The 12,164-nt window shown below is 53.7% G+C and overlaps 2 protein-coding genes across 2 annotated transcripts in view; one reads left to right on the top strand and one right to left on the bottom strand.

Moving 5' to 3' along the window:
- The window catches only part of COPG2 (COPI coat complex subunit gamma 2), a 25,860-nt gene extending 21,891 nt beyond the window's left edge, over positions 1–3,969 (top strand). Inside the window, exons 21-24 of the mRNA XM_038154829.1 lie at positions 555–652; positions 2,121–2,259; positions 2,367–2,465; positions 3,550–3,969. Of these exons, the coding sequence (XP_038010757.1) occupies positions 555–652; positions 2,121–2,259; positions 2,367–2,465; positions 3,550–3,680 (467 nt within the window). The 3' untranslated portion in view covers positions 3,681–3,969. The remainder of the gene's footprint in view (positions 1–554; positions 653–2,120; positions 2,260–2,366; positions 2,466–3,549) is intronic.
- MEST lies at positions 3,903–12,164 on the bottom strand. Its single transcript, XM_038154830.1, has 12 exons — positions 12,048–12,164; positions 10,307–10,461; positions 9,735–9,814; positions 9,255–9,332; positions 8,735–8,871; positions 8,428–8,486; positions 7,659–7,699; positions 7,059–7,129; positions 6,275–6,376; positions 5,614–5,690; positions 5,154–5,217; positions 3,903–4,784 (listed from the first exon to the last, which is right to left on the bottom strand). The coding sequence occupies exons 1-12, from the start codon at positions 12,146–12,148 to the stop codon at positions 4,667–4,669; spliced, it is 1,083 nt and encodes a 360-aa protein (XP_038010758.1). The 5' UTR covers positions 12,149–12,164; the 3' UTR covers positions 3,903–4,666.

Genomic DNA, 12,164 nt, shown 5'->3' with positions numbered 1-12,164 from the left:
TAAAAATATTCCTAATTTGAGGCTTTATTTAATGGACTAATTAAATTTTTCCTCTCTTTAGAGAATCAGAAACTACTACAAAATATAGGAAGGAGATTTTCTTGGATGTGAAACTTCCCTTTCTTTTCTTACTCTCACTTAAACACCACTGGGTTTGCAGTTCTTTAACATGATTTATTTAATCAGTGGAGTGGATTTTTATGTTATTTTAATACCAGGGAAGATTGGAACTAATCTGACTTTGCTGAACTGTTGGTTTGGATGATATTCCATTTGTCAGAAATCCTCATGGAATTTTTCCTGGTGGCTGCTGCTGGATTTCATGGCAGCATTTGGAATCAGTGATGTGTTACCCCTGAGCTCTCCTGAGCTCCTCCTTTGGCCTTCATTTTAAAATCAAAGGGAAAAATGATGTTCAAGTGGCCAGGACAGAGCACATGTGTATTCCTGGGGCAGAACTGATGGCTGTTGCAGTCTGGTGTTGGGAAGAGAGGGCTCCAGCAGAGGAATGTTCCCCAGTTCTGCAGGATTTCAGGATTTCTGTCTCTTCCCAGTCACTTGCACCTTCAGCTGCACCATGAAGTTCACGGTGCGGGACTGCGACCCCAGCACGGGGGTGCCAGAAGAGGATGGCTACGAGGATGAGTATGTGGTGAGTCCAGGATTTGTTCCCTGTTCCCCATTCTCGCTCATTTGGGATAAATGTGACCGTTGGGTCAAGTTTCCTCTCAATCCTGATACCAATCAATGTGCCTGAAACAGCCAAATGCTGTAAAATGTCATTTTTGGATCCTCCCCCAAAACTTCGTTTCTGTCAAAGTTTTAGTGCCCTGTGGAATGGAGTTTGTGGGGACAGAGAGGAGGGGAGGAAGAAATAAACTTCCACTGTGTGTTTTCAGAACTGTGCTGCAATCTTTCCACCCCAAACATTTGGATTTTTGTTAATTAATGGCAGGGATGCAGTCAGATTTAAGAAAATATTGGAGGAAATAAAGGCTCCTTCTGGAGAGAGCTGGGAATGTTCCCCTGGAGAAGGGAAGGCTCCAGGGAGAGCTTCCAGCACATTGCAGGGCCTGCAGGGGCTCCAGGGTCGCTGCAGAGGGACTGGGGACAAGGCCTGCAGGGACAGCACCCAGGGAATGGCTGCCAGTGCCAGAGGGCAGCCATGGATGGGATCTTGGCCATGAGGAATCCTGGCTGGGCTGGAATTGCCAGAGCAGCTGGGGCTGCCCCTGCATCCCTGCAGTGCCCCAGGCCAGGCTGGACACTGGGGCTGGAGCAGCCTGGGATGGTGGGATTGCAATGGGATGGGCTTGAGGTCCCTTCCCACCCAAACCATTCCGGCATTCTGGGATCGAGGAGGCTCAGAATCCATCCCGAGGGATTTTGATGGAAGTTGGGGATGGACAAGGGAAGGGAGACCCTTCCTGGAGTCCCAAGGTTCCCAGTGAAGCCCCCGGATCCCAAAATTCCTTCCTGGAGCAGAGTCGGGTTGGGGATGGATCCAACCCCAGGCTGGGAGAGCTGGGAATGGAGGGAATTCCCTGGGAAAGGGAGACTGGGGTGGGATTTTGGGCTGGAATTGCCAGAGCAGCTGGGGCTGCCCCTGCATCCCTGCAGTGTCCCAGGCCAGGCTGGACACTGGGGCTGGAGCAGCCTGGGACAGTGGCAGGTGGCCCTGCCATGGCAGGGTGGCACTGGATCATCTTCAAGATCTTCCCACCCAAGCCAGTCTGGAATTCCATGGATTCTGAGGAAGTCTCTCCATGGAAGAAGCCCAGGAGGGGCTGTAAAGGCTTTGACCCATCAAGTTATGGTCTCGTTTTCTGCTCTCCTTTAGTCTCACAGATGTTTTGTGTATAAAATTTTAAAGATTACAGATGAATAAATAAATACTATTTATTTATTCATCATAAATACCATTTACCCTCTTCAATCAATACTCTTTCCCCATAAATAACCATAAATACTATTTCCCCTCTTTTTAGAAGCTATTATGACATCATTCTCATGGAATTAAAACCAGGCAAAATGCTGTGGGCTCTTTTTCCCTTTCCAAGGTGAGGATTATTTCCATAACTGGCCTGAAAATTTCCCTTTTTTTTTTTTTTTCCCCCCAGTTGGAAGATTTGGAGGTGACAGTGTCTGACCATCTTCAGAAGGTTTTAAAGCCCAACTTTGCAGCTGCCTGGGAAGAGGTGGGAGATGACTTTGAGAAAGAAGAAACCTTTGCACTCAGCTCCATCAAAACCCTGGATGGTGAGATAATCCCTCTTTTACTGATCACCCACCTGCCAGGCTGGGGTTTGATTGAGTGTAATAAATAATTCCCTGGAATGATTTCCTTCTTCAATCTCTGCATGCAGAAGCTGTCAACAACATCATCAAGTTCCTGGGCATGCAGCCCTGTGAGAGGTCAGATAAAGTGCCAGAAAACAAAAATTCTCACACCCTCTACTTGGCTGGTAAGTGTTCCTGCTGCTGAATTTCGTGTTTCCGTGTCCCCACGGATTTTTCTAAATGAAGGGAAATGGTTTAGGAGATCCTGCTGTTATTTTAGGAGTTTTTTTCTCTGTAGAGAGAGGTTTTTTTCTCTGAAGTCACCCAGTGTGTTGAATGCAGCTGGTCCTAACTTGGAGACCTCTGTCTTGGATGTGCTCAGGCCAAGCTCTTGGGATGGGGGAATTCCACCTGTGGGAATGGTGGAGAATCTCTGACTGGGGAGCTTCCAGAGCAGACAGAATTTAACCCCTTAAACGCCTGAGCTCATCTCAGAAGGGTGATTCTGGGAGCGTCTTGTTCTCGAGTTCCTGTAGCTAAAGCCACATCCTGAGTTGCCCTGCAGCACCCACAACTTCTCCTGGAATCATGGGATGGTTTAGGTGGGAAAAGCCCTCTGAGGTCATGGAGTCCAACCATCCCCAGCACTGCCAAGGCCACCGCTGCCCCATGTCCCCAGGTGACACATCCACAGGGCTTTAAATCCCTCCAGGGATGGGGACTGCACCAATGGCAGCCCATTCCAACGCTTTACAGCCCTTTCCAGGAGCAATTTCCCCAAAATCCCCCCTGAGGCTCTCCTGGCCGTTCCCTCTCCTCCTGTCCCTGTTCCCTGGGCACAGCCCGACCCCCCCGGCTGTCCCCTCCTGGCAGGGACTCGTGCAGAGCCACAAGGTCCCCTCTGAGCCTCCTCTGCTCCAGGCTCAGCCCCTTCCCAGCTCCCTCAGCCTCTCCTGGGGCTCCAGCCCCTCCAGGTCTCTCCTGTCCAGAGCTGTCCCCAGGATTCCAGGGTGTCCCTCAGGGGACAGTCCCTGCCCTGAGGCTGTGCCCACACTGGAGCTGGCACAGCCCAGATGCCATTGGCCTCTTGCCCACCTGGGGACGTCCAGCCACTGTCACCAGCACCCCCAGGGCCTGTCCCAGCTTTCCAAGCTGGAGCACTCCATGGGGACGTGAGCCACGTGCAGAACCTGGCTGAAGACCAAAGCTGGGTCAGGACTGGATCCCTGAGCCTCTCCAAAGTGACCTCTCCCCGTTGCTTTGTCCCAGGTGTGTACAGAGGAGGCTATGACGTGCTGGTCAGGTCCAGGCTGGCGCTTGGGGACGGTGTGACCATGCAGGTGACAGTCAGGAGCAAGGACGAGACGTCCGTCGATGTCATCCTGGCGTCCGTGGGCTGAGAGTTCCAGCGGTGCTCTTCCTGGAACTGCCCCTTTTTCCTGGCTGTCCTCCTGCACGGTGGTTTTATTCCTCCATCTGGGAAATCTTTTCTATGATGTCCATTAGTGGCTGGCTGGTACTGAGCCATTCCCACGTCCCTTCCCTCGTTGTCACACCATTCCTACCCTAACTTATGGCATCTCAACCAGGGAAGATAAAAGATGCGAGAAAAAGGAATCAGATTTTTGTCAAAATTGCTTTTTATTAACAGAAAATAAACACTGGTTCAAGTGGTGGAATTTGTATGAATTACTGTTAATAAAATAGATTTTTTTTGTTCTAATTCTGTCGGCTCCAGTACAGAAAAAATATCCCATAATGGCTGTTTATAAAGCAAAAACCCTTATTCCTAAAGGGATGCTATTAAATTCCCAACATAAACAGTTAAAACCCACCCCAAACCTCCAAATTTGCACTATTTTTGTGACTGTCTCTTCTTCCACGCAGAAAAATCAATGTACAGAGAGAGATGAAACTCCATCTCTTGAGGCAGATTCAATTCTCTGAGCTTTATGTCAGGTAATAACCAAACCTCAGGGCAGCCTTTTCCTGGCTTCAAATTGGGAAAAATCCCATCTGGAAAACTGGGAAGGGAAGGGGATGGAGGGATTCTGTGAGGGAATTTCTGCCTCTCCCTGCTGATGAAGTGGTTGTCCCTTCCCAAGTCAGGGTGATGAAGGAAGAAATTCTGATTTCATGTTCATTTAAACCTCTGCCTCTCTAAATACCTAGAGTTCAGCTGGGGAGGAAGGGGAGTGCAGGGCTGGAAGAGCTGTCAGAATCCTGCTTTTCCCCTCATTTTTCCAGCTCTCCAAGGATTTCACTCAGTTTGGCGGCCCAGGATGAGGGTGTGAGCGCAGTGTTGGATTTGGGAGTGAAAATCCATGTTTTTTCCTGCCCCCAAAGCCTGAGTCTAAGCAAAGAGTGAGAACGGAGGTGCAGCAGCTCAGAAGGAGTTGATGAAGTTCAGGTAGGCATTCAGAAATCCCAGGGGATCCTCCAGCTGGGGATAGTGGCTGATGTGGTCGTCCAGCACAGACACTGTGGACATGGGAAGCACCTTCCTGGTGGAAAAACAGAGCAAGGCTTAAGCACGGCCAGGATTGTGCCCATTTTTGAGATAAAAAAAGCCTGGAGCAGCTCCATCTGACCCCTTCCAAGTGCTGGATTTCCTTCAGCTTAGTTTGGAGGAGATGACTTCCTCAGGAAACAAATCTTTCCTGAGTGGTTTTAAAATGGATCATGACTGGAAATCCTGATTTCGGTGCCTAAAATGCAGAAGCAGTTTCCAAACTGCTCTGACTGAATCACCTGGCTGTGCAGGTGCCAGTGGGAATTAAAAACAGCCTCCCTGAGGAGGGAATTGAGGGAATAGCCAGGCAAAATATCCCTTGGCATGAAGCCCCAGCTGCACATTCCCACTTCTGTCTTACTTGTAAAGCTGGAGGAACTCTGGGTGTGGATTCACAGGGTCCAGGGGCCCGTAGATGAGATGCACTGCAAGGGAAGCACAGACAGAGCTTTCACATCCATAAATTAACGGATTCATTAATTAGAGCATCCCCAAGGAGACCTGCAGCAGTGTTCCCTCCTCACACAAAGCTTGGGAAGCGTCCAGTGGAGCACTGAACAGCTCTGAATGGGCTTTTGCTGGGCTGTCCTGGGGTCAAGTCCAGCCTCTGACCCCCAAATTTTTCCCTGGTTGCAACTTTTTGGGCCTGAAAAGCTCCTCAGCTTCCCTGGAGAAGCAGCTGTGAACCAGGGAACGTTATCTCTGCTGCAAAACTGGGTTTGAGCTCAGAATAACGAGAGGCTGATGAGTGGGAAGAGCCTGGAAGTGAGGGGGGCAATTCCCAAAAATCCCAAGCAGTGAAGGAATGGATTCCTACTCACATGGGACTGAGGTAGACATCAAAGCCCCGAGCCAGCGCTCTCTGTGCTTCTTCCTCTGGTTTATGTACTGCAAAATACTGAAGGAAGGAAAAGTCCTCGTTACGCAGTGGATGCTGCCCAGCCTGGAATTTGCCCCTGGGGCCGTGGGCACGATGAGATCCAGGTGGGATCTGCATCTCCCGTGGGAACCCAGCACCACACCATCATCCCTGGGCTCAGGGACTCTGTTCTCCCACTGGGGGAAGGGGAGACAAGGAGCTGAACTCACCCACCAGCACAAGAGCCTTCTAAAAGCTACAAACTGGACAAAATGTGTCCTTCCAAAATTGCCAAGCTGAAGATTTGGGATTGGGACTTCTGGGAATGGCCCAGAAGGTTCAAATCCAGAGGCAAATCTCTCCCGGGACAATACTGGGGCGGTCTGCTCAAATACCTGCCACAGATTGAGCTCCAAATTCCCCCAAATCCAAACTCTTGACTTCCAAAGAAAAAAATCCCCATCTCAGATCCAGCTCCAACCTTGCATCATCCCAGAGACTCCCTACTCCATCACCCCCCAGCTCTTTCTTGGACTATAAGGTTGAGCCCAGACTCCAAGAGAAGCAGCTGAAGTTCTGGAGAACCTCAGAGCAGGTATGACATCCAGCTCGTGCCAAGGTACCTGTCCATAACGAGATTCCCGTCGTTATTGCGCACTGCCGTCCACATATCCCAGAATTCCGCCTGGGAGGGCTGCGTGTAGGGCCCAAAAACTGCCCCCAGCCTGGAAAACAAAGGATTTGGGAGAGACACGGCAGCAGCTGTGTCATGGAACCACTCAAAAACCGCTCCAGGGCAAAAAATTCCAGCACTTCCAGTTTCCACAGCAAAACTCCAAGTGCTGAGATGTCCCCCAAATAAGTTGGGATAAATGTTGGATGGCCTGAAAGGTTTTTTTGGGGGAAAAAAAGAGGTTTTTAACACTGCTAGAAATATAAAATCTAGTTGTGCAGGGGCTTTGTTGCCTCTGAAAGGTGAAAATCCAACACTTGTGGAGAGGAGGATTCCCATGTCCAGGGAAAAGTTGTTTGGTTTATTATTAAACCGAAGGGCTTGGCCGGTGTGGAGAGGGAATGGTCCAGATGTCAATCCCACCTCTCCAGGGCCAGGGAATCTGCTCCCTGCCCAACCCCTGATTTATGGAATCATGGCATGGTTTGGGCTGGAAGCCATTCAGGGATCGTTCACTGCCATGGGCAGGGACACCTCCCACTGTGCCAGGCTGCTCCAACCTGGCCTTGGACACTTCCAGGGATCCTGGGGCAGCCACAGCTGCTCTGGGAATTCTATTCCAGGGTCTCCCCACCCTCCCAGCCAGGAATTCTTTCTCATTCCTGCATTTCCCCTTCCCCACTTGGAAGGGGAACCTTATGGATTGTGCCCAGCACCCCCGAGAGCCGACTCACCCTCTGGAGAAGAAGAAGAAGTTCATCAGCCGCAGGAGGAGGGGCGACAGCAACCCCCCGTCCTTGAGGAGCTGGGGAAGGAGGGGAAAAAGGAGGGAGCACAACTCGGCCTCGGACACACGGATAAATCCATGGAGGGCTCTTCCCATGACACCCAGCCCAGACCCTTGAGGTGTCCATGGGATGGGACAGCAGCGCTCCAACAAGGGGTGTTTATTTGGGATTTTGGGATTCAGGATGATTGGAGAGGGGAGCAGCTCACCAAGGGGTGTTTCTTTGGGGTTTTGGGATTCAGTAGGACTGGAGAGGGGAGCAGCTCACCAAGGGGTGTTTATGTGGGATTCAGGATGACTGAAGAGGGGAGTAGCACACCAAGGGGTGTTTCTTTGGGATTTTGGGATTCAGTAGGACTGGAGAGGGGAGCAGCTCACCAAGGGGTGTTTCTTTGGGATTCAGGATGACTGGAGAGGGGAGTAGCTCACCAAGGGGTGTTTCTTTGGGATTTTGGGATTCAGGAGGACTGGAGAGGGGAGCAGCTCACCGAGGGGTGTTTCTTTGGGATTTTGGGATTCAGGAGGACTGGAGAGGGGAGCAGCTCACCTTCTGGATGAAGCGGGGGTAGTTTGTTTCGGGAAAAATCCCTGGAAGGACAGCAAAGAACGGAGCTGTAAGGCTGGAAGTGTTTTGCTCCACATCTCCCAGGCTGTCCCCCTTCATGGTGCCAAGAAAGTGGCCCAGGCAGCCCCAGGATTGAAGCTCCTGGTTAATTACAGCACCTTGATTGCATTCCTTGGGATTTGGGTGATGGAGATGGGAAAACCAATCCCATGGATCCCCATCCCATGGACCCCAATCCCATGGACCCAAATCCTATGGGTTCCTATCCCATGGATCCCCTTCCCATGGATCCCAATCCCATGGGTTCCCATCCCATAGACCCCAATCCCATGGGTTCCCATCCTGTGGATTCCCATCCCAAGGGTTCCTATCCCATGGGTCCAATCCCATGGATTCCCATCCCATGGATACCAACCCCATGGTTTCCCATCCAATGGATTCTCTTCCCATGGGTCCCAATCCCATGGGTTCCCATCCTGTGGATTCCCATGGACCCCAAGGGTTCCAATCCCATGGATACCAATCCCATGGATACCAATCCCATGGGTCCCATCCCATGGATTCCCATCCTATGGACTCCCATCCCATGGATACCAATCCCATAGGTTCCCATCCAATGGATTTTCTTCCCCTGGGTCCCATCCCATGGATACCAATCTTATGGGTTCCCATCCAATGGACTCTTCCCATGGATCCCAATCCCATGGATTCCCATCCCATGGATCCCCATCCCACCCTGGACAAACCTTACCTCCATTGGACAAGCAGAGGCTGTTGATCAGGATGCTTCCAGTTTTGTTGTGCTCATACCTGGGGACAGCAGAGAAGAAGGTGAAACACAACCAAACCTCTCCAGGCTCCGAGAAACGGCCCCGCAGGAGCTTCCGAGTGTGTCGGATCATCTCCATTTCCTTCGGGAACTGGACGGGTGGAAGCCTTGGATGTGCCCTGAGGCACCTCAGGCACAAGGAAAAGGGAATTCTGCACCACGTCCTTCCACTTATCTGCTGGGGATCATCTTGGTGGAGACAGGAAAGGGCAGGAGGGGTGGCAGGGACCTGTGGAGCAGCTCCTGGGCCACCGTGTCCCCGTAGTCGTGGGACAGGAGGTTGATCCGCTGGTGCCGGAGCCCGAGGTGTCGCAGCAGCCCCTCCACGATGGTGGCCTGCTCGAAGATGGAGTAGCCATGGGGCCTCTGCAAAAGTGGGAGAGGGGTCCCAGTGAGAGCCTGACCCAGCAGGAGCCCACAGGTTCCAGAGGAAATGCCCCAAGGGAGGAATGTGGAATTATGGAATCTGGAAAGCAGCAGCTTGTGAGCCCCGACTCGGCGGTTGGGATGTCCTGTGATGTCCACAGGGCCATGGGAGCATTGTCTGTGCTCCAGAGGGGTCAAGGTGCGTTTTGGAGTCCCATCAAACCCATCCACCACAAACCTTCCCTATCCCTTCTACTGTTATAATGATTCTTCCCTTTTCCAGAGGTAAACAGGAGGAGAAAAAACCAGTTTTTCTCCTGGATGGCAAATCCAATTTCCTGGGCTGAAAGCAACCATGAAAATCCTCATCCCAGGGTACTCACAGGCTTGTCACTGAATCCAAACCCGAGGAAATCCAGGGCAATCACCCGGTGGAAGCGCTGGGTCAGCCCTTCCCAGATCTGGGAAGAGGAGAAATGCATTGAAAAAGGATCCAGTGGGAGCAGAGGATGGAAACATCTGCAGGGATGAGCAGCCATGGATGGACGTGCTCCTCTCCACCACCCCAGAGAACATTCCAGCTCCAAGAAAACAGCAGCAGGTCACAATTCCCCAGCGAACAGCCACACCATCCCCCCAAAAAAGCCAAGGAATTGTTGTGGCTGTTTTCCTGGACTGTGGGATGCGGAAAGAGCTTGGATGTCACACCGGGAGAGGAACAAGGCGATATCCTGGAGCACGGTGGTACCTCCAGCAGAAATCAGGAATTCTCCTCTGGAGCATGGCCCACCCCTGCTGTGCCGCCTGCCCATCCCCAGGAGCTGAAAATCCTGGGATTTGCTGTCAGGTTCCAGCCCCCTCACCTTGCTCCAGTCGTAGCTGGACGTTGGGAAGCCGTGCAGGAGCACCACGACGTCCGAGCTGCCGACGGCGCCGCTGGAATCTGCGGGGAGAACGGGACACCTCGGAGTCAGCTCTTCCCAAAATTCCTCCCTTCTAGGACGGGAATTGAGTCCAGCCCACTGGGAATCCACCTCTCCCTCTGCTCCTCAAAACCAAGGTTTTGATAGCTTTGAGTGCCACCACAGCTTCCCTTCGGAAACCTCGCCGGCCAACCCAGGGACTGATTTCAAATCTATGGATTTTAAATCAATGGGTTTTAAATCAATTGATAAAGGGATTTAATTAGCCCAAATTAACTCCAGCAGCCTCTGTGCTGCTGCAAAAAGGGTTCCCAGTGTCTTTTCCATGTTGGCATCCATTGGAGGATCTTGGGATCCTTCCCACCAAGGGACAAGAACCAGCTTTCCCCAGTGAAATGTTCTGAGCCATCCCTGGCGGATCCAGGACGGCAAAAACTGGGAGGGATTTGTCACCACCTGGCCCAGGTTTAGGAGCGTCCCCATGGCCACCGAGGTTTGGGTGACTCTGTCACCTCTGTAGAAGACGTTCAGGTCCTTGTAGGTGAAGAAGCTGCCTGAGGATTTCCAGGAGCGGAGCGCGGGGGAAAGCTGGGGGGGTGGGATGTGCAGGTAGACGGCGAGGAGGGGCACGCCCAGCAGCCCCACCTGCAGCCACCACTCCTTCATCCTGCGGGACACAGCCGGGACAGCGGCGTCACCCCGCAGCTCCGCACTCCCACTGAGCTCCCCAGTCCCCAGAAACCACCCCCGTGGCCCCAAAACCGCCCCATTCCCAGAACCCACCCCCGTGGCCCCAAAACTCCCCCATTCCTATAACCGCTTTCCATGGCCCCACAACTTCTCCATTCCCAGAACCTGCATGTCCCCAAAACTCCCCCATTCCCAAAATCTCCAGGTCCCCAAACCCTCCCATTCCCAGAACCCCTTTCCATGTCCCCAAAACTCCCCCATTCCCAGAACCTGCATGTCCCCAAAACTCCTCCATTCCTATAACCCCTTTCCATGGCCCCAAAACTCCTCTATTCCCAGAACCCCTTTCCGTGGCCCTAAATCCCCTCATTCCCAGAACCTGCATGTTCCTAAAACTCCCCCATTCCCAGAACCCACCTCCACATCCCCAAAACTCCCCCATTCCCAAAATCTCCAGGTCCCCAAACTCTCCCGTTCCCAGAACCCCTTTCCATGGCCCAAAAACGCCCCCTTTCCCAGAACCTGCATGTCCCCAAATCTGCCTCATTCCCAGAACCTCCAGGTCCCCAAACTCCCCCGTTCCCAGAACCTGCATGTCCCCAGGGTGGCAGATCCAGCAGATGTTTGGGGTCTGAGAGGGAAGGCTGATCTCATTGGGGGTCTCAGGGGATTTGAGGTGTAACAATGGGGACATTTGGGGTTTGAGGTGTAACAAGGACCCACTTTGGGGTCTGAGGGAGACTGTGGGGCCATTTGGGGTTTCAGGGGCTCCGTGGGGTCATTGGGAGGCTGTGGAACCGTAAAGGATGTGAAGGGGGGTTGTGGAGTCATGGGGTTCTGAGAAGGGACGTGACCCCACTAAGAGGCCACGGGGGGCCATGGGGTCATTCGGGGGGCTTGAGGGGCCATGGGGTCACTGGGGGGGCTTTAGGGGCCATGGGGTCATTAGGGGGCTTCAGTGGGGCCATGGGCTAATTGGGGGGGCTTCAATGAGGCCATGGGGTCATTGGGGGGGGCTTCACTAGGGCCATGGGCTCATTAGGGGTGCTTGAGGGGCTATGGGCTCATTAGGGGGGCATTCAATGGGGCCATGGGGTCACTGGGGGGGTCTGAGGGGCCATGGGGTCACTGGGGGGGCTTCAGTGGGGCCATGGGGTCATTGGGGGGGGCTTCAGTGGGGCCATGGGGTCATTGGGGGGGTCTGAGGAGTCACTGCGGGGGGGGGGATCAGGAGCTTATTGGGGTCTGGGGGATCGTGACCCCAGCGGCGTTCAGGGAGTCAATGGCAGCCAAAGGGAGGGGACACGCCCACCGGAGGGGACACGCCCACAGGAGGGGACACACCCACTGGAGGACACGCCCATCTATGGGACACACCCACCAAAGCCCCGCCCGGGCGCCACACCCCAATCAGACCCCGCCCACAACCCGAGCCCGCGACCCCCACCCCCCCTCCCCTCAGGCCACGCCCCCTCCCTGAGCGCGGGGCGGGCGGGGCGGAGCCTCCGCGCGCGCTCCCGGCGGGGCGGGGCGTGGCCGCGGCCGCGCGCGCGCCGCTCTCACCTGCGCTCAGGCGCTGCCGCGGGCGCGCGCCGCCATCGCGCTCTCCCGGCGGGGCGGGGCGGGGCCGGGGGAGGCGTGGCCAGCGCCCCGCGCATGCGCATCCTCTCCCCTTCCCGC

Source organism: Motacilla alba, chromosome 1A (assembly GCF_015832195.1).
Source record: "Motacilla alba alba isolate MOTALB_02 chromosome 1A, Motacilla_alba_V1.0_pri, whole genome shotgun sequence".
Lineage (NCBI taxonomy): Eukaryota > Metazoa > Chordata > Aves > Passeriformes > Motacillidae > Motacilla > Motacilla alba.
The sequence above is the reverse complement of the archived record's forward strand: the minus strand, read 5'-3'. Positions and strand labels throughout refer to the sequence as shown.